Genomic DNA, 23,066 nt, shown 5'->3' on the forward strand with positions numbered 1-23,066 from the left:
AAAGTTTGAGCATCTTGCCTTTAAGACCCAATGTGGAGTTGAGATTATGGTTTAAGAAAAAGTCCTAACAGGTTAAATAGTGCTCATAACTAGTTCTTGGCTTAATCAAGAGCAGACGAAAATTTTGCTAAAGTGCTGGGGATAGAAACACTTCAATACAAGGGGGGATAAAAGAGATCACAGGTAACCCATCATTGCTATAAGCCTGAGACCTACCTGAGACTCTTAACCCTAGCTCCTGCTGTGGAGTGGCTTCTCTGAGAAAACAGAAAGAGGGGATGGATTACTTTTGTTCCTCAAGACTTCTCATGTACCTTTAAAATATGTACTTTTAAACATCATACATGAATATAGTATAACTTCTCATTCTTATGGTTTTATAGGATGTAAACCACACTGGTCATGTAGTCATATATGCACAGAGGGTAATAATGTCTGATTCATTCTACTATTCTTCCTACCCCAATACCCCCTCCCCTCCCTTCACTCCCCTCTGCCTAATTCAAAGTAACTCTATTCTTCCCTAGCCTCCCTGACCCTTTATTGTGAATTAGCATCTGCATATCAGAGAAAACATTCAACCTGGTTTATTTGGGATTGGCTTATTTTGCTTAGCATGATATTCTCCAGCTCTATCCATTTATATACAGGTAAATGCCATCAGTAATTCCTATTCTTTAGGTAATTTAGGGGATATAGCTCAGTTCTCTTGCAAAAAGTAAAAATTGCTTTTGGCCTCAGGATTTTATCTCTCTAAATGTTTAAAATCATAGCTGAGTGTCACATATAAAAAATAGGTCTGCACAACAGACACTGAGGAGATCCCTGCACTTCTCAAGAGTAATTATGCTTAAAATACCCGATAGGAAAAATATTATGACATAAAAATACTCGAAGCAAGAAGAGCCCACCACAATCATAAGAAACTCATTCCAGATTTTAACAACCTTATTAAAGAAGCTCTTACCTTAATTTATTAGAAATCTTTCCTGTTATAGGTCATTTCTTGTTCTTTTGTCCTAAGGGAGATGAATAAAAATTGTGCACCATTCTCCTTGTGATATTTCATTACAGACCTAGAGGCGTTTGTTAGCTCTCTATTCCATTTTCCATTTTTAGAAACAGATAAGCCCAATGTTTCTACCTTATTGGTCCCTTTTCTTTCATATCCAGCTTTCTGTGAATCTTTGTCGGTGAATGTGGCAAAACCCTGGAGATTCTTAGTTTAAAAGTTATTGATTGGGCGAAGTTCTTGTCCTTACCTAAGTCACCTTACTTTTATTCCAAATTATTTTACTGAAAATAATAAATAAATAAGCACATAAATAAATAAATAAAAATATATACACAAATTTTGGGGTATCACCACTATATGGAAATGACCCATAGTCAACTCAACCTCAAAACATCCATGATGAAACTCCCCACCTTGAAATCTGTTCCCCACTCAGTGAATCACCCCACCACCCAACCTGCACCAGAAAAATGCAGTTTTGTAATTCTTTTCCTTTCACAACCTTTCATTAAATTAATCAGTTAAGTCCTCGTGATTCTATCTTCTAAATATCTTTCAATTCAGTCCATTTTCTGCCAACTCTACTGCCACTAACTGCCATTGCAGCCCAGAGATGAACTGGATTTCTTATTTCCAGTTCATTTTTTACATGTGTTCAGAAAAGTCTTTCTAAAATTATCACCCACCTTCTTTTTTAAAAAACAAATTATTTATTTATTTTAATTAGGAATATATGACAGCAGAATGCATTTTTATTCATTGTACACAACTGCAGCACAACACACATTTCTCCCATTGTACACAATGTGTTGCACCATATATGCAGTCATACATGTACCTAGGGTAATGATGTCCATCTCATTCCACCATCTTCTTAAAACCCTCTAGTGACCTTCCCACCCCTTCCTTTATGATAAATTTTTAGTTCTAAACCTGGTCACCAGGACCGCTAATCAGCTTCCTCCTAGTCTTTCCTGCGCCATTTCTACCTCTTCCCATAAGAGCCATCCATCCCTTCTTTCTGATCTTTAAATTGACCAACTTTTTATTGCCTGTGGGCTTTGAACATACTATTCTCTTTTTCGGGAAGACTTTCCTTACCCCTCCTCATTCTTTCCCTCCCTCTTCTGGATAATTCTTATTGACCCTCCAGGGATCAGCCTGAGAAGTTCACTTTCTTTGGGAGGTTTTCTGTGCCCTTGGACTAGTGTGGTCCCAGACTTTGTGCCATAATACCCCGTTTCCCCTCCCATTGCACTCATTTGTCCTTGTTACTTGACTGGTGATATGTATTTTAAATATCTTCTATTATTGAACTTTCCTTCCCTTGTTAATGTAAAGAGTCATATATTTCTTTAATCATTTCCCTAATTTTCTTCATCTCCTAAAACTAATTTATGACTCAAATTTGGGCTCAGTTTTCTCAATTTTCTAAATTGGAGATTACCCTAGAGATTAACATACACATAAGGAAGTGTGCACTTGCATCAGCTCTTCTGACCTCACACTAGATAAGATTAACTTGATTCTAAGGTTTGAGTTAATTTGTGAGAATTATCCTTCATGGGCAAAGCATGTCTCAAGATGCTTTATTTAAAAAAAAAAAAACCAAACTCTGAGACTTCATGGAATAAATCTCACTTTCTAGCTTATGAATGGGAAGATTGATACTTATCACATTTATCAATATAGTAATTTTTTTTCTCCTCAAGTTAAAAGTTTACCAGAGAGTTAGTTGAATAGTGGTAGTAATGGTGGTGGTGGGGGTGTAGTTTATGACATTTGTGTGGTCATACTGAAACATCCTAGTGTCTATACTTATGTGATTTTGGAAACTTCAGTGTTGAATATTCCATAGGCTTGCTGTTTGGTACTCAGTTGGATTTTGATGGAAACGAGACTTTTATGTTCTAGAGATTTAGACTGACATAAAGGTAATGCCTACTTCAGAGTGGATTTTCAAGTCCAGCTCATCACCATCCACTCCATAGATATGCAACCATCTAAATATGTGCTACTCTCCTTGTTCTTTCCCATTTTAAGGCTTTCCCCATCAATGAATTTTATTGATATCACTAGTGACTAAACTCATCATTTACAATAGTGGTTCTCATGTGAGAATCATATAGGAACATTTAAAAATATCAATATCTAGTATTGATTGATTCAATTTGTGATGGATTGTAATACAGGCATTGGTCATTTTGGAAACTTTCTCACATACAGTCAGTCATCAAAGGATGCACCTAACCTTGTTAAATAAATTGATTCATCAAACTTCTTTGCTCTCTTCATGTGTAAATTTTTACTTCATCTCAAACTACCCCATCTTAGTAAATGGCATTTCCATTTACGTAGTTTCTGTCACAGAAAACTGAGACTCATTTTTCTTTCTCTGTTCTCTCCTTTCCAACCAATTGATCAAAAAGTACTGTAGATACAACTACTCGCATATCTATTTACTTTTATTTAACTCTATTTACCTTTTCTTAACCCAGACCATCTTTATGCTTTATCTGGACTCCTGAACTACCTGGTAGTTCCTATTCCAATTCTGTATTATCCTCAACAAAGTTCTTAGTTTTTAAGAATGGTCTTACTTTTTAAAAACCAAATATTTCAAACATTTAGGTAAGAATAGGTTATCTATGTTCATGAAATCTTACCATCATACTATATTTGCTTCATATACCTTTTCTATAAATGGGTGGAATAAATTTTTATTATATAGCATTTAATATAAAAAAATTTATTTCATAGAATGCATTTTCACTTTAGAGCTTAACACAGTGAAAAATGACATTTTTTTTTTGCATTTTTATATTTGTAGGCAGATTATTTAGGACAAGTGCCAAACATGTTTGAGTTCTTAGTTTAGAATTTGTAATATTGGGATAACATCTGCAAGGGAGACCTCCATCTTAAATGAAACTTCTTTATATTAAAAGTTTTCCAAGCTCCTCTTCCTAGGATTTAGGAAATGGTAAAATGAAATAGCAACATTTTCTAATTTTTAAAATTTCCCTAGGACATGTAGCATCAGTAGCTGGTATCAACTAGACAGAAGGGGAAGTTTTCAAAAATTAAACACTGTATAAATATTTTGCAAAGTCTTTACTTAAGAAGTAGCAGTCTTTCTTTTTGTTTTTCATTACCAGAACAAACATAGAAGATGTTTGGTCATGTATTATGTTAATAAAGCTGGATCCTCTTTTACAGATTGGTAAATTAAAAGGCAAATCTCATACATAATGTTTAGTTGCACTGTGAGTCCTGTGAGAAGCTCAAATCCTGTGATGGAAAAAATCCCATCAACTCACTGAAATGAGGAATTCAGTCTCATAATTTCTTTTTTAAAAATTTTTTGACAGTCACAGCATTTTATTTATTTAGTCTATTTCATTCAATCATCTGCCATATTGTTCTGGGCACCACCAGTATTACTGTCATTATTAATGTCATTTGGAGACAGCTATGCTTTAAAAAAAATCTGGGTTGGATCTCCATGATACTTAACTCCTGGTCAAAATTTTTTTCTTTACTCAAAAGTAACCCCTTGGGCGGGGATGTGGCTCAAGCGGTAGCGCACTTGCCTGGCATGTGTGTGGCCCAGGTTCGATCCTCAGCACCACATACAGACAAAGATGTTGTGTCCGCCGAAAACTAAAAAATAAATATTAAAAATTCTCTCTCTCTCTTTAAAAAAAAAAAAAAAGTAACCCCTACTCCAAGAGAAAGATCAGGAAAGACTGAGATATATTTGCAAAAAAATTTATCTCCAGTAAAAACAATTCATAGCTCATGATCTCTCATGGGGGCTTTCTTTTTGGGGAGAGTTGTTTCTTATAAATGTTTGCTAATACAACAACCTGCCCAAGGAATCACAAAGGGAAATGAGGAATAGCTTCCAGAGAACAAGCAGATGCTCTCCAGGGAAGAAGCCCTAATGGCTCTTAAGGGTGACGGCACCATTCTGCCAAGTTAAAGGGACAGAGTTAGGGAACCTCTCCCCAAAGGCCAGTAGTAATAAAGTACATTCAGGATAATCAGGGAGGTAGTAACCAGCTGGAAAACCCAGAGGTTTGGATCTCTAGAGAAGAATGTGGGTGTGACTGAGTAAGCTAGGGCTGGATGAAGAAAGCGACAGAAAACAGGAGAGTGGGGAACAATCCACGTTTCCGAAGAGGGCCCACAGAAAGATGGTACCACTACTGAAGGCATCCTGTACTGTTCTAGGAGATGAAGTACAGGGAATAATGATACAGAACAAGTAGAAAGTGAAGTGCTTCCCTCCTCTGTCAATAACACTGGAGGAGAACCACTGCTGATGCACAGGTGGGAACAGGTGCCCCAGGGAAAAGGACAGCTGCCTGAGTTGTGGCCCTGAATTGAAGGGGTAATCTAGCAGTGGCTACCTGCCTACCACAGAGCACTGTGTCCCTGGGGCTGTGTGCAAGGAAGGATCACTGCTGGCTGGCAACATCAGGGAGACCGTGCCCTGGTCCTCTGCTCTTGGTTCTTGGCAGGTCCTTTGGGCCTTTACACAACTGCTTAATTGAGGAGATAAGATCCTGGCTCACAGGTGCCTAACAAATATATTATGGAAGTGTCATTTCATTTTGGTTCAGAAAGGTGAGAAAAAAATTAGAAGAGATGTTTTACTCAGAAACAGGGAGCACAGGCTCACCAGCAAGCAAATCTAGTACTCGTTTCAGCCCTGAAGACAGAGAGGACCAGCACAGCCAAGGGCCTCAGAGGGGGAGGCTGCAAATCTGCTGCCATTCAAGTTTTCTGCAGAACTTGAAAAGCCAGAGTTTTTTTTTTTTCTTCTAATTTCTTTCTTAGGTAACAACTAGTCTACACAAGCTCAACCAGAGCATATGGAAAAAAAATGAACATTGAGAGGGTCTTAAATACCTTTGTAGGACAGGCACTTTTAGAATGTAGAAGGATCATCAAGTAAACTTAGCACCCCCCAAAAGAGAGTCTGAATGTAAAAGTGGAGAGGAAGTTTCGGCTATCTCCTTTAACTGTATTTTTTCCACTTTGGCCTGTAAGCAATCAAGATGGAGAGAGATGCTATCCCAAAGAGGAAAGTCTGCAAGAACCAGAGTAGTTGAGCCCGATTGTCTGTAATTCCTTTATACCTTTAAACCAAGCTCCAGGACGGCTCCTCTTGCTCTCTGCCTCAAGCCCCCCAGTGGGGGAAGCGAGATTCTACTGGAGAGGTTGCACAATACCATGGCATATAAGGACTCTCCCCCTGAATCAGCCAGGCAAGCCAATACCCATTATTCAGGAGGGTGTGATGGTGGTTCACCAAATACTGAGTAAAGTAGCCCAGGGGTCCAAGGCTCTGATAAGGAACACTCTGAGGCCAGAGGACAACACACTTGTAGTAGCCAAAGGAGAGGGTGATGACTGTGAACCAGAACATACTGTCCCTCTGGAAGTAGGCTGCACTACCTGCTAAGGCCCCCATCACTGCAGCATCTCCAGGGGAATGAGCGGCCACACAGTTCCACGCAGGGGTGGAAGCTGGGTCAGACCTAGGCTGGGCGAGGGAGAGGCTTACGCCAATCCAGCGCCGGTGGAAGACAGAAATCAGTCTCTCTATTGCACTCCCTTGTCTCTCTTTTTTTTTTTTTTTTGGCATCTGGGATTGAATCCTGGGGTGCTCAACCACCGAGCCACACCCCCAATACTTTTTTTTTTAATAGTTTATATAGAGCCATGGTCTCAATGAGTTGCTTGAGTCTCATAATTTCTTAGATACAATTAATCTCAAACTTTTACTCAAAAATTAAATTATGAAAATAAGTACATGAGGGGAGAAGAGGTTTGTCTCAACAGTGGATGTCTCTGTTGTTTCCTCCTTCTGTCAGTTGAATGGCATGACAAAGCAGAGGTAAAGAGGTGCCCAGTCAGTTCTTCAGGTACTAAGCCAGAAAGGTTAGAACTTCTACAGTTCTGTGATAGTTGAAATAACAAAGCTCAGCAAATAATGCTGAGAGAGTCAAAATGTCTGCCTTGGCAACTTGGTGCCATGCATCTCCATGGACATGGTCAGAAACAACTTGTCCAAGGACTAGGGACCGTGGAAAGTGAGGGATGCTACCAGAAAGTAGTATATCTTGGAGCAAGGATTCAGATCAGCAGCTAGATACAGACTTAGGAGCAAAACACTAATAACCTGCTCACTAGCCTTGGGAATAGAAAGATGGCTAGGTGACACATGAATGAGTTTGCTGCAATCCATACCATTCTGGAGAAATGCTGATCAGCCTCCTAGGACACCACACAGGACATTCCATCTTCAGGAGAGCCACCTTCTCATTCCCTAGTTGTTCTTATAAAGAAATAAAATTTATTGTTAGAATTGAAACCTCCTCTATACTTTTCCCTAATGCCATTTTCTCCCTTACTTTCTACAGGTGACTACTAATATAAATTTGATATTTATTTTTCTCATGCATATTTTACATTTTTATTCCATATTTGAATCAATAAATAATATTTCATATTGTTTTAAAAAACTTACCAGTTTTTTACATAGAGTACACAGATGGTATTAGACTGCAGCTTGTTCTAGTTAACATTTAAAAAAATTCTTTTTAGATGTAGATAACACAATATCTTTATTTTTATTTATTTATTTTTATGTGGTGCTGAGGATCGAACTCAGTGCCTCACACATGCTAGGCAAGTGCTCTACCACTGAGCTACAGCACCAGCCCAATATGTCTTTGATATTTGTTCATGTTGATACAAGTAGCTCTAGTTTATTCATTTAAATTGTTGTATAATGTGATATCAAATAGAGATGTGATAATTTACTTGTTTTTCTGTTGATCAGCATGCAAGTGACTTCTTATTTCTTATTTTCATAAGTGATTTTTTAGTGAATATTTGTGTTTCACTCTTCTGTTTGTGTGCAAAAACATCTCTACATATATGCCAGGGAGTGAACATTGGGGACTCAGGGTCTTAAAAACTTTTCTATATTTTGCATAACTGTAGCACAATTAAAAATAAATTATTTAAAAATAGTATTCAGCCCCTACAATATTCCAGGATGAAGCAGTAAATAAGTAAATAAGAAGAGAAATTTCTGCTGAGATCTTATATTCTAGTCAATGGAGAACAAGTAAACTAGTAAGATAATTTCAGAGAATACTAATTGCCAGAGAGGGAACCATGCCCTTCTTCTGCTTCAGGTTCTTCCACAGATTTCCATTGCATTTAAGTTTAAATATAATTCCTTTACAGGCCAAGAAGTCTTGTCACCATTTGGTTCCTGTCCAGCTCTTTCATTCTCCGTTTGGCTTCCTACCCTGTACCACATTAACTGTGGTGTCTTTTGAACTTACTATGTTTTTGATTTGTTTGTTCAGGACTTTTGTAGGCAACTATCCATCTTCCTGGAAAGTTATTTTCCTCTTTCTTTGCCTCTCTTACGCACCTTGTTCTTTTCCTCAGTATCACTTATCACAGTATATCTTTAAATATTCATGTGTCATCTGCCTTACCTAGTAGATTGCAAGCTCATGAGGCAGAGATGCTTCTTTTTCCTTTCTGTGTATCTCCTCTCTTGCAGCCTGACACATAATGGTTCCTTGGTGAATTTAAAAATAAAAATAAAAATAAGTGTTTTCCTGAAAGTTTGGTTAAATGTTCATTTTGAACAAGAGATTTGGTTTCAATTTTCTTCTCTCCTTTAGGCTCTCCACCTCTGATTAAGGGTGGGCTCCATGGGTCCCAAAACCAGAACCAGGTCTTATCATGGCTCTCCTTGTGATATTGGAGGTGCCACATAACCAGAGGTCCACCAGGTGACCAGATGCGGTGTTAGTTTGGTCTTAAGGCCATCACCTTATCCAAAGCCAGCCTCCTTAAACCATTGGATTAAATCCTTATCTCTAGCTGGGGCAGTAGGTGTGTGTGTGTGTGTGTGTGTGTGTGTGTTTTAAGCTTCCTGGAGTGTTTAAGGAGCTTTGCTCTTGACCCTAGCTTGAAACAGCAAGCCTAGTTCCAGCTTATCATCTTCCTTGCAGTGGTTTTATTATATTATCTAACATTAAGTCCATGCTCAACTTTTGCCAGTTGTCTCCCCCAAAAAATATCCTTAGTGAAATATTTGAAATTGTCAGTAAAGAATCGTCATACACTCTATTTGGGCTTTAGGCCTCTTAAGTCTTCTTTAAACCAAACAGCTCCTGTGGTTTTATTTTGATTTTATTTTTAATTACTTTTGTCTCTCACAATGTTAACACTTTTGAAGCATCCAGGTCAGGTTTCTGATAGAATGACCAGTAATCTGCACATTTCTTAATTTTCTTTTCCTGGATAATTAGACTCATGCTACACATTTGGCAAGAACACTCACGTTCTTTGTTCATTATTGATCATGCTTAATTTAGTTACTTGTTTAAGGTAGTGTCTGATAGATCTCTTCATTATAAAGAAACCTGTAATGACTGTAATTAATAAGAAATCTTAGGGGTAGCACTTGAAGATCATGTGAATATATTGCTTAGCAACAGCATTTACCCAATGGTATCAGTGTCCATTGATGATCCCTGCTTGGAACCATTATTATATTTGTGTTGCAAAATAGATAGTACATAATTTTATCATTCACTCTACATTTTTAAAGCTGGCATTCTATAGATAAGACTTTTATCTCCTCCTCTCCCACCCCTTTTGGGAGTTTTTCAAAATATCACTATGAATTTATAGGTTCTTTTTTTCACAAATAATTTTAATAATATTTTAATAAGTAGCATACTGTGGGGTTCACTTAGGACACCTGTCCCTCCCCCAATTTTGATATGTTGCAGTTCAGTTTAAGTCTCTCTTCACTTACCATTACTAACAACTATAGTGATGATTTATTATAATTTATGCTGTATTGGTGAATTAAACACGAAGTCGAATCTACTGTTGGGATTAAAAATCCACAGGAGAGGGCCAGGGTTGTGGCTCAGTGGTAGAACGCTTGCCTAGAATGTGTGAGGCACTGGGTTCAATCCCCAGCATCACATAAAAATAAACAAATAAAATGAAGGTATTGTGTCCATCTACAACTTAAAAAAAAAAAAAATCCCAGGAGAAAATTCCTAGTGATAGACTATTGTATACAGAATTATTCCTGTTCCCTAATAACAATAACTTTGCAGCTTATGTTTTCTCTGTCTTATTTGTAGGATCGAAGATTCAATGATGAAATTGACAAGCTAACGGGATATAAGACAAAATCACTATTGTGCATGCCCATCCGAAGCAGTGATGGTGAGATTATTGGTGTGGCCCAGGCTATAAATAAGATTCCTGAAGGTGCTCCATTTACTGAAGATGATGAAAAAGTAAGATTTCGTGTCTTGCATGACTTGTACTTTCCTTTTTGATCACTGATTGCTGCTCTCCCTGAAAAGACAGGAATTATGTGAATAGCTGTTCGATTAGCCTATTCATGGATCAAAGAGCTTTTTTCATGTTATCTAGAATGAAATAGGAGGTTTTTTATATTTCATCAGATGTAATATAATTGAAAATAATTACTTTGTCTTTTTTTTTTTAAAGCTTGCTTTTCATTATAAGCCTCAGCAGTATTCTTGTTATTCCTTGGTCTTTATCTTCCTTATAAGCAAGCTTTTTAATTGAGGATCACCACACTACCACACATGGCCCAAAGGAAGACAAGAGAAGACAGGAAGATTACTGTGTTTCAGAAACTCAGCGTTTTCTCTTGTATTTTTATCACTATAATAAAGAATTGTTTTCTCAGTTCTTATATAAAAACCTCAATAAAAATGAATGTTATTTAATTGTTATCCCAAATTGCTAATAAAAAGAACATTATTTTTTGCCCCTGAAGAGCAGTTGACCTTGGCAAAAGTGGTGTACTTTTTGTTCTGAAATTTTAACTCCTTGTCTAGTAGTTTATTTGTCAGCTTATCTTAAAACCGAGACTTTTCAAATAACTGAAGATCTGGTCTGAAGCTCTTGCCTTCATATTGAATAGAATCTGGTTGAATATTTATATGATTTGTAGTAAGGCAAACCTCAAATTAGTTTGCTTAAGTTTGTTGACTGCCATAGTCCTATTTGATTAAAAACACTTTGTAACTTAACCTCTGGATATGGGTTTGCTTTTTGCTAGTGCTAATGACTAATGTTCCAGTACAGAAGGTCAACATAAAATATGATGATATTAGAAGATATTTAAATGAAAGGAGTCCTTGATTGTGGTTATTTCTATGGTGGAATTGGAACAGTAAAAGATTATAAACTCATAGAGAATTATAGGACCTCAGATGATTTTTTTTTACCAATTTAATAAATTGATACAGTGTATGAGGCACTTGGGTTGGGGTCATAGGCATGAAGAATGGGGCTCTGAAGGGGCTTCTTGAAAGAGGTGGTATTTGATCTGCTCTTTGAAGCAATAACTGGCCCCATCAGATAGAACTAGGTGAGAAGGAAAGGACTTTTAGAAATGTACATAAATGTAGGTCAACTCATTTGCCATAAAAATATTTCCGTAGAATGTATAGATAAATCAAAAAATTTATTTTGTGTCATAAATGACAGAATCCTGAGAATATTGCTTCCAAGGATTTAGATAAAAATATTTGGAGTTTGTGGCTTTTCAAACATAACAACCACACACCCATATCATCCCCCAAATAGTTTAGTTTATACACAGATGGAAATCTTGTCTTTGCTCTGCCTTCTTCATTATAGGGATCCTGTTATTATTTAGTTCTCATTTTGGATTCCATTCATGTTAAGTTTGTTTCCTGAATGTCTCTCAGTGGATTTATGCTTATAAGACAGGGATCCATCAGTTCTGAATGATGCAAAGAGAAGGTTTGCACAGGGTTTTGTACCATTCTTGAGAAGTATAAATGTTTAGATCTATCAGGAGTGAGAGCTCCAGCTAAGTCCCAGGTTGGCTAATGACCAGCAACTGCATGGCTGCATTGGAGAGCACTTCTCTCAGTTTCCTCATCTTTCAACTATATTATCTACTACTCTATGTGATAATTAAATAAGACCCTAAAATACTTTTAAAGATATAAGGCAAGTGTAAAACATAAATTTTATATTTATATTTGAACAAACATTTTCCCTAAGAGTTTAAAAAACTTTTGTATTTGTTGCTTATCCTCAAGCAATTTATTTCTTAGATTCAATCCTATTTGAGTATTTTTTTGTTCCAAATGTATGTTTTTGTCTTCTGCATTTATCCTGTGTGCCTACAGTAGCATGTTTGTCTTCAAACCTCTACAATTTCCTCTCTTGACTTAAAAACCCTACTGCATTTTTACTTCTTGAAAAAAGCCTTAATGGTCAGGGCAGGTGGATTGTGTTCAGGCAGGTGACATAGTCAAGGTGAATGAGTCTTTGTATTGCAGATCCAATAGGCTGTGTGACTCAATATTAGAGCATTTTCCTCACATGCATGGGGCGCTGGATTCTATCCTCAGCACCACATAAATAAATAAAATGAAGGTATTGTGTCCATCTACAACTAAAAAAAATTAAATAATTAAAAATAGGAGTGGTGAAGAAGAAAAGCAGAAAACAAAATCCAGAAATGATTCATGGGAGAGAACAAAATCTGGCTAATTTTTCCAAATAAGGGAAGACAATTTAGCCTAATTGCTGCACAGTGGGTCTATATGGGTTGAAAGTCCATCTCTTAACTGGACTTCAACTTCTCCAAGCCAATAACCTCAAGTCACCGCATTCCTACATTCTTCTCCTCTTTCCATCATAAGACTTGCCAAATCTTTGCTTTTTTTCAAATGCAAGTGATGGCAGCTGACTTCCTTGTTATAGTAATATCTGAATATATAGACTGTTTTCATTTAGAAAATTTTTGAGTCTATATGCCAGGTACTCTTCTGGTGTTAGGGTTTCAACAATGAAAAGGAGGATAAGCTTTAGAATTTCATGATTCTCATGTTGTTATTAATTCACATACTATTTTACTTGGATTTACAGGGTTATCCTTATAATAATTCTACTTTAATTTTTTTTTTTAAAGAGAGAGAGAGAATTTTTTTAATATCTGTTTTTTAGTTTTCGGCGGACACAACATCTTTGTATGTGGTGCTGAGGATCGAACCCGGGCAGCACGCATGCCAGGCCAGCGCGCTACCGCTTGAGCCACATCCCAAGCCCAATAATTCTACTTTTAAACATAAGGTTATCCCATACATATATGTCCACATGTGAATGTAGTCTATACCTGCTATTTGGGGGAATTATAGTTTCTTCTTTTCTTTTTCTTTTTCTACCTTGTCATTGTCTTATTGCTAGGAATTTGAGTTATCTCCAGTTTTCCACTAATACAAATAGCCCCTGAATGAACATCTCGAACAAATTACCTTTTCTCTTTTTGTTATTTCCTTGGGGTATATTCCAAAGACTGAAATTAGTGAGTCAAAGGGCAAGAAAAGTTTTATAGCTCTCATTCCATATTCTCAGAGAGCTTTGGAAATATTAAACCCCACTTACAATGGTAGCAGCTCACATATACCTATTTTCTCAGCACCCTATCAACTTTGTTTATCTCACATTTTAAAACTCCAATTAATTCTCCTTAGTCTCCCAAGAAGGTTTCAGACAACCTCCTCCCATATTCAGAGTGTATACTCCAGCAACAGAAGTGATTTCAGTGATGCCCACAAGGAAGGAAACATGGGAGGGAAAGGAAGCCTTGTCATGAGTGTTGAGCCTCTGGGCTCCGGAGCCAGAAAGCCACCAAGATAGGTTTAAATCTTTGCTCTGCTGCTTGTTAGCTGAATGACCTTGAAAAAGTTGCTAAATCCCTCTGAGCCTCATAACCTTCATTATAGAGTTGTGAGGAGTAAAATAGACAATAGATGTGAAGAGTTTAGAATAACACCAAAAAAGAGCCTCGTGAAATCTCACCATATATTTCAAAAGTAATTTGAACCCTGTTTGTCATTTGACCGTGTACAAATAACTTCTATCTCATCATTCATATGGATAATGGTACATTTCTTGCACATTTAATATAATACAATTTGTATATCCTGTTATCTTAAAATTTCAACTTCTAGAAATGGTAAGTTATAAATAATATAATTGAAAAACTTTGCAATATGAAAATCAGGAAGTTATTTTTATTTGATATTTTAAAAATTAAATGTTTTACATTCATTTGGGGCTATTTATGTATCCATCATAATGGTTCATGTGATCATATTTTGTTTCTTGAAAATTCTGTACATAAGATTCAATGGCTGGCTATGTAGTATTAGTAATAATTGTTGGAAGAGACTGGAAAAGTAATCAGTTCATTTTCCCTACCCTAATCCAATGCAGGGATCTATATTTGACAGATGGTCATCCTGCCTCTAACTAGAAACTTTCATTTTAATTACTTTAAAATATATATAATTTTTAGTTGTTGTGGACCTTTATTTTATTAATTTATTTTTATTTGGCACTGAGAATCCAAACCTAGTGCCTCACACATTTTAGGCAAGGGCTCTACTTCTAAGCCATAATCACAGCCCCCAAATCATCATGTTTTTGAAAGTTCTTGGATAATTATCAAGGATTTTATCAGTAGTGATGAGAGTTTTGTGTGGAATATAGTCTCCCATATGCACATATTAATAATTTAAGTTTAATACTGACAAATTACAGGTTTGGTAATTCACATTGGAAGTACACATAAAGTCAGACCGTGCAGAAGAGATAATTGGAATTTTCTGGTTCACTTCATGGGTCTCAAGCAAATGCTCCTGTTTTTCAGTGATATGTCTGAGCTAGTTGATTTAGGTGGTATGACTAGAGTCCTTGCCTGCAATTAATGTTTCATTTTGTTATACCTGGACGAGTAAGGGAGGTGTTTCTGTGCAGAATGAAACAACGAGACCAGATAGGTGAAAGTGTTTGTGATCTATTAAAATGTGTGGGTGCTCTGGTGTGAAAATGGGGAAATGGAAACGAACACAGGCTCTTATCAGCCCTTTAGCGTTGCCTAAACTTCAGCCCCAAAGTTGCCATTTCTTATTACCATGTTGCATAAAGCTCAAAATGTCTATTCCAGTTTCTTTCCAACAGCTGATGTATAACAGTTGTGGCTCAAAGTTCTTCTTTGGCTAATCTCCATAGTGTTTCTTTAGCTTGTGGTCACCTTTCTTCAGTTCACAATTCAGAGCATTTGGCTACCATACGTTTTTTTGTGCCTACATGTTCAGGTACCCTGTGGAGCTGGAATTCAGCGTCTGAGTTTGGCTGTAGGGTATGGGAGAAGGGTGGCTGGCTGTATTCCAGGAACTTGTTACTGGTGATGCTGTCCTACCAACTGGTATTAAGGATGGCACAGGGATGATGCTAACAAGTCTCTGTAGAGGCTGGATTTTGTTATCAGCAACAGGTCTGAGACTCATAGCCAGATAATGAGGGAGGATTTCATAAGCCCTTGGCCTTATATTTTGAAATTGTTTCTGATTGTGTGAGGCTAATATTTAGGATGTTGAATACATTAAGCTGATGGGGTTAACAAATTAGTGGTCCCAGAAGACTGAATGCAATTCACTCAAGTGTTACTTGCATGGGATTTGACTAGCATAAGATTGATTTTTAAAATTTGAATACCTTTAGACATGGCTGCAGGCTATAGTTCTACCACAATAGCAAATCCCCAAATAACTAATCAGTTTAAGAAAATTACCCCAATGGGAGCAAGGATAGTCAAGTTTATTCTGTCATCTTATGAATAATTTGTTCCTATAAAAGATACTTTGAAAAGTACCATTCAAATACTTTAAAAAAAGATTTTTGGGGCTGGGGATGTGACTCAAGCGGTAGCCCACTCGCCTGGTGTGTGGGGGGCACTGGGTTTGATCCTCAGCACCACATAAAAATAAAAAAAAAAAGATGTTGAGTATGCGGAAAACTAAAAAATAAATATTAAAAAATTCTCTCTCTCTCTTTCTCTTTCTTTAAAAACAAACAAACAAACAAAAAGCCATTTTGTTATATACATATATATATTACAACAACTCTATCAGGCTGCTTTATGTGTTTTCTATTAGTACTCCATTGTCTTAAAAGATATTTAAGTGCTAAAAGAGAAAAGAATTAACTAATTGTAATAAATGCCCTTTGTGTTCTTATCTCATTATTTTAACTTTCCTGCCTGTATTTGAACTAAGATTTTTGAACCTGTTGCAATGAAACTAGAATTAATTAACAGTGTCATGAAAGGAGGTTTTAAAAGTCCTGGCAGATGGCTCATGATTTCAAGTTGTATTTGATCAATATGATCTCAGTCTGGGGAAAAATTTGGACCTATAAGTTATTAATTGCAGTATTTTGTCAATAGTTAAATCATGATCTATTAGTCACTGCACTATTTGCCTTTTAATGGTTATTACCCAGGGTCCACATGGTCACTGTGAAACTACAGGAACTCCCAAGACCAATTTGTTCATGTTTTATGCATTCACTGGACTATATCTGATTGAGAGACACAGAAATAACCAAGATTTGTGAGAAAACTATTATCAACACTATATCTGTCATAACTCAAGTTAAACTTCAGGGATTTGGGGGGTGGGGTGCTGGAAAAATATTGTTATGAACTCCTGTTGGTATTCCTTGCCTCTTCTTGTGCAGAGTCTAACTTTGGAATAACAAGGCAAGTCAGCCTGCCCTGACCAGCTTAGAGGTTTACATTTGATGAAACTGGTTTGCTTTTCTCCCAATCTTGTCTTGAGCTCCCTACTCCCATACTTTTGCTTATATTTTTATCAAATTGCAGAGTTCTCTTCTTCCCCTTTTTTCAAAGCTTAAGTCAAATCTGTCATCTTAGACCTATTTGGACAATTCCTAAAGTGATTAGTGTTTAACATTAATAGTGGTCCCTGACCTCTGAACTGCTCTGATGCTGAATACTCTTAACTGACCATTCCCCACCTGATAGAGAACAAAAACTATATACTTTAACTTTGCAACTTGGAGATGTTGTGGTCCATTTTTCCATAGAAATGGAATGTAGTAATTGATACAGGGGAAATGTAATACTTTATGCTTTGGATATAGCCCTTGCTGCTCTGCCACTGCAACTTATTTTTAAAATGGACATGTTTCTTTCTCTTCCTCTCTCCCTGCTCCTCCCTACTCTCTCCCCCTCCCTAATCTCTGAGGAAACAGGACTACCTTTCTTCCCCATTTTAGACAGATTTACCTGTCCTTGAGTACACACCCACCATAGGAATGAAGTAATCCAGATTTAGAGGATGGTACAAGTAGATCTCAGAAATGACTGTCTCCCAAATTAACAAGTGAATTACAACTTCAACAGAGAACCAGTGGAATATATCCTTTGAATCACCTCTTTAAAAGTTGCCTGTTCCTGCTGATGGGCAGAATCACAGCTTCTGGGATAGGTGTCCCCTGTGTTTTTCCTTTGCTAGAAAAGCAATAAACCTTCTTTTTACTTTTTCTCAACAAAACAAAACAAAAAAACCAACCAAACAAAATGGTCCCTGATATTTTACAGTTTGACTTTTTTTCAGATGTCCCCAAATGATTACAGTTAGATTTGAACTAACTACTCACTGAATAAGTATCCAGTGATCAAATATTCAGGAATTTAAAAAATCAATAATATAACAATGACACAAAATGAAGGACAAAAACTGCATAGTATATATATATTTTTTATTCCAGATAGTTGGCATGCATGTAGATTTATAGGTCCCTGGAAAATATTCTAATGTCTTTTGATAGCTAACAAATGGTATTTGTAATTTCATGCTTCCTTAGTTTCCTTCTCTCTTTTTCCTTCTTCTTCTATTTTTTTTTCTTATGGTACTGGGGATTAAACTGAGGGGGCACTTTATCACGGAGCTACATCCCCAGTCCTTTTATGTTTTATTTTAAGACAGGTCTCACTAAATTACCCAGATTTTCCTCCAACTTGGATCCTCCATACTTTAACCTCCCAAGTCTATGTGGTTACAGGTGTGTGCCACTGCACCCAGCTTTCTAGTTTCTCTTTTTATGTTTCTGAGAGTTACCAAAGACATGTTAAAGTACTGTTATGCTCGAATTCAGGACCCCCAAAAGACCACCAGAGACCAGGATCGATGTAAGCAGCAAAGAGGTGTTTAATGCGAGCTAGCTCGGTCCTCTGCGCGCGCACACAGCAACTGGTGATGCTGAGAGGCCCCGAACCCAGGGTTTTCAGAAGTTTTATATACTCTTTGAGGAAGGCAGGGACTTCACATACATCATAGCATCTCTAAGCAAATCATCACACACCGCGGGAAAATCAAACAACAACTCTAAAACATGATTAGCATATCAAGTGGTGGGAAAGAATCTGGAAAGGATTATTGGTTAGTACATGAGGGGGATTCCTTTGAACTGATTGGTTTAAGCCAAGAGTGGTGTACGTGCTAAACTACATCGTTTCCCAACATGTTATCAACCACCATAAACTACTGGGAGGGTCATCTGGCATCCCAGGTATTTTTCCTGTCTCATGCTGATTGGTGGTTGCTAGGGGGTTGCTATGGTTCCTCACCTAGTCTGACTGAGTCAGGGACACCTGGCTCTGCAGATCTCTCCTGTTATTTGTGGATAAACAATTCAGCAGGGTGGGTATGTGCCTAGGAGTGCTCTGTGAGTCTTTCCAAGGACAAGGGTCACACTCCCTTCCTTGGGCAGACTTTGCTCTGAGGTAGAGGCTGGTTTTTCAGTACCTAGATGCTGCAGCCTTCTATTTCTTTTCATATTTTCCGAGGATCTAGTAAGGTAGTTTGTAGTTATCAGTAACATGAAACAAATGAACTCAGACGATTACAGGGCTGTAACTGTTACAATGCTGAATGCTGAGGGTTTTCGTGATCATGGGTCTATACAACAGTTTTAATGGTTGTGTAGCATTCCATTGGGTTGGGGAACTATTGATTCACTCAAAAGACATCACCATGTTTGAGACGTGGTGGAAAGTATTGAGATTATACTGATGAATGGATAAAAATTCCTGCCCTTATACTTCTCAAAAGAAGAAATACAAACAGCCAACAAATATATGAAAAAAATGTTTAACATCTCTAGCAATTAGGGAAATGTAAATAAAAATTACACTGAGATTTAGTCTCACTCCAGTCAGAATGGCAATTATCAAGAATACAAATAATATTGAATGTTAGCAAGCATGTGGGGGGAAAGATACAATTGTACCTTGTTGGTGGGATTGCAAATCAGTGCAACCACTCTGGAAAGCCGTATGAAGACTCCTCAAAAGATCAGAAATGAAACCAGCATGTGACCCAGCTAGCCCACTCCTCAGTATATATCTAAAAGATCTAAAATCAGCATACTATAGGGATATAGCTACGTCAATTTTTATAACAACACAATTTACAATAGCCAAGCTACGGAATTAAACTAGGTGCCTGGTCAACAGATGAATGGATGAAGAAAATGTGGTATATACATAATGGAGTTTTAGTCAGCCATAAAAAAGAATGAAATGATGGCATTTGCTGGTAAATGGATGGAGCCGGAGACTATCACGCCAAGTGAAATAAACCAGATCAGAAAGTCAAAGGTTGAGAGTTTTCTCTGATATGTGGAAGCTAGTCCAAAATAAGGAGGAAAAAAAAAAAAAGAAGAGGAAGAAAAAAGGGGTGTGATTCCATCAAAATAGAAGAAGGAGGAAGGAGGAAGGGAATTGAAGGAGAGGGAGGAGGGAACGAGTTAAGAAGAGTGGAATGAATCTGACCTAACTTTCCTGTGTGGGGTGTGTGTGTGTGTGTGTGTGTGTGTAAATGTACCACAGTGAATCTCACCATTATGTATATACAAGACACTAATAACTATGGTTGAGCACAGTGGCTCATACCTGTAATCCCAGCAGTTTGGGAAGTTGAAGCAAGAGGATCACAAGTTCAAGGCCAGCTTCAAGAACTTATGAAGGCCCTAAGCAACTCATCAAGACCTTGTCTCTAAATAAAATATGAAAAACAGGCTGGGGATGTGGCTCAGTGAGTAAGTGACCCTAGATTCAATCTCTAGGACCAAAAAACAAAACAAAACTATCAACAACAACAACCACCAAAAAACAAAAAACAAAAAACAAACAACAACAACAACAACAAAAAAACACCTATAAGTAAAAGTATAACAGCATAAATCAGTTCAGCAGAAGTAAGGGAGCAGGGAGAGGGACTCCATAGGAGTGAAAGGGGAAGTATTGGGAACTGAATTAGAGCAAATTAGAGCAAATTATGTTCCATGCTTTCATAATTATGTCAGAATAAATCCTAAAAAGAACTAAAAAGAAAGAAATAAAAAATTCCTGCCCTTTTGGAGTTTACATTTTAGTAGTAAAGACAGACAATAGAGTATAAGTGTATAACATTTCTAGTCATGATTAGGTATGTAATTTTTTATAATGTTGATAACTTAACCGTTTTTCTGTAGCTTTCACATGAGCATTTAATTGTGGTTTTGGTTTGTCTTACCCTAATGGATAATGATATTGAACATCTATCTTTTCAAATGCTTATTGGTGGAACATTTATTTTTAGGCTGTTGTTAAATTTTTTCTCTCCAGAAATTTGTATTAATTTACAATGCCAACAGTAGCATATCAATTTACAGCTTTTATCAGTTTCAATATTATGATTTTTAAAAATTGCATTTCCTTGCTTCTAATTTTACTTTATTTCCACTCCTTTGATTTATTCTGTATGTGCATGTATTCCACAAGGAATTAATCAATCATGGTCTAAGTGGTTTTTTAAAAAAAATTTAGCATGATGCAAACTAACCTGAGCCAGTTTGGTTGAAACATATCTCCTAGGTTATTTATAATAGCTCCTAGGTACAGTATAATGGCTGCCAAAATTTTTGAATTATGTGTGAATTGGCTATTTTCCCATGAGCTTGCTATTTTGTTTCATTAATAGCAGATCTCTGACCAAATCCTGCCACACATAAAGACATTTATTTATTTAAACAAAAATTTATTAGTAAGTCATATCAAAGAGTTCATGTACTCTGTTCAGAAAGCTTCATGAAGTCCAAGCTTTCTTTCTTTTAGGTGATCTAAACATGCCTTGAAATATTCAGAAACAGGTTCTGATTGCTCTGATATGAACATCAGGCAGAATCTTTTGACCTGGTAGCAGGATTGAACAGCCTCAGGGTCTATCCCCATGGTTATAAGTTTGGAACTTGCTAGATCTTTACCCTTATTAATAGAAGCAGGTGTATCTGGAATATTATAACCAATGAATGTATCGTGAATATCACTAATTGAGGTAATTAGAGTTGATATCTAATATTCATTGTGCTTACTAATAAACTACTAATTTCACTGAGGAAATGCATTTCTGACATAGCAAAGGCTCAAGTTACTAAAGGCAGTTAAAGATCTCTGGAACTTGTAATATCCACATTTAGAGTGTGGCTTTCTGATTACTTCGGGAGTATGAATTCTTGGTAGGGCAACTGTCTGCTCCTTGACAAACCTCCTCCACACATTTGCACGTCATTTCACATTGTCTTTGCCATAGAATTTAGTGCAAATTATAGACACCATAACAGCGTGCAGTGTTTCTCCTCTTAAATGAGAAAATAATGGAAACATTAATTGTTTACTCTATGATAGGAGCTTTGCATACATGATCTCATTTAATCCTCAAAACAACCCTCACTTTATGGCTGTGAAAACTGAATATTAGAGACTTTAAAATTAGAGACCGTGGGAAGCCAATACCTTCTCTTGGCTTATTCTAGATTTCCTGCTCCTGTCTCACTGTGGAACATGGGGCTATCTGGTGCATGGTCTTTATTTTCTCATTTTTACTCTAGCGGCTCAGGAACAAATAGATTGTTTTGTACCTGATGCATATGAATAAGAGGTTAAATAAAATTGGAACTTCTACATGTTCAATAATTTTGGAGGGTGGGGAGGAGGGTGTGACTGAGTAAAACATTTCTAAATTACACTGTCTGGTGGGAATTTCAGTCTTTGATAAATAACTGTAACCAAGTTTGAGCTTTATGTATGTAAGAAAAGTCAAAAAGTTAATATACTAGAGTTGAAAATAATTAAAATATAATAATGGCTTCATACATATATAACAATGAGGTAGGTAATTTAATATTTTTATTTGATTCTATTTTTGGTTTTCACTGACAAAGAAAACATTTTTAAATTTATGTGTTTTTTTGTGTGTAGTTTTTTCCTCCTGAGGATGAAAAGAAGGTAAGGCTTTAACTTTAGCTTCCTTTTGCTTTAAAAATTTGTGCTTCAAGTCAGAATTTACAAATAGTTTTCAGTTGTGCTGAGCAGTAAAGTGAGGTGTTCCTTTGTAAATTATCCTGCAGCCAATTTCAAGGTGCCTTTTTTTTTCTATGTTTAGAAAAACTATAGAACATGAAGTTCAAATGAAGCTACCTTATATTCTTTGTTGGAGAATTTCAAATAGGATATTAGATAACTTTGTGACATACTTTGTAATTTCTTTAACCATACATTGATTTTAAAAATGTACTTGGGATTTTCCCCTCTTTTCTTCTTCTTTTTTATTGTATTGGAGGTAGAAATGAAACCATTTCTTTTTGTCATTTTCCCATTATTTCTTTTTATTTCTCCCACATGTACCTTAGATAATATCTTTGCTAGATTTGATTGTAGGCTATTTTCACTGGCAGATTCTGATCCCATTGCCAATCAACAAAGGAGCATTTCCCCACCTTCTCATATTCTGCACACTCCATTTAGAAATGAGGAAAAGTCTCAAAGGTAGGCACTACTGTATTACCAAAGCAGGCAGCCAAGTCCCCCAGGGAGGGCCTGAGCTGGAGTGAGAGATGTGAAGAGGGGGAGGAAGTAATGAACAGTTTTGAAAAATGAGGTTATGTAAGTTAGAGCTGCCCAGAGATGCTTTGAGGGCCTATTAGACACAGTTCTTGAAAGGGGGCTTATATAAAACTCAAAATGCAATAATGAAACTCCCTCACTGGAGAGAAC

At 36.7% G+C, this 23,066-nt stretch overlaps 1 protein-coding gene and 1 pseudogene across 1 annotated transcript in view; one reads left to right on the plus strand and one right to left on the minus strand.

Annotated features, from left to right (window-relative positions):
• The window catches only part of Pde11a (phosphodiesterase 11A), a 369,570-nt gene that overhangs the window by 41,577 nt on the left and 304,927 nt on the right, over positions 1-23,066 (plus strand). Inside the window, exon 2 of the mRNA XM_027946092.3 lies at positions 10,222-10,380. Within this exon, the coding sequence (XP_027801893.2) occupies positions 10,222-10,380 (159 nt within the window). The remainder of the gene's footprint in view (positions 1-10,221; positions 10,381-23,066) is intronic.
• On the minus strand, positions 6,042-6,497 carry LOC114101129 (transmembrane protein 254-like; annotated as a pseudogene).

The sequence above is a fragment of the Marmota flaviventris genome, chromosome 11, assembly GCF_047511675.1.
Source record: "Marmota flaviventris isolate mMarFla1 chromosome 11, mMarFla1.hap1, whole genome shotgun sequence".
Classification (NCBI taxonomy): domain Eukaryota; kingdom Metazoa; phylum Chordata; class Mammalia; order Rodentia; family Sciuridae; genus Marmota; species Marmota flaviventris.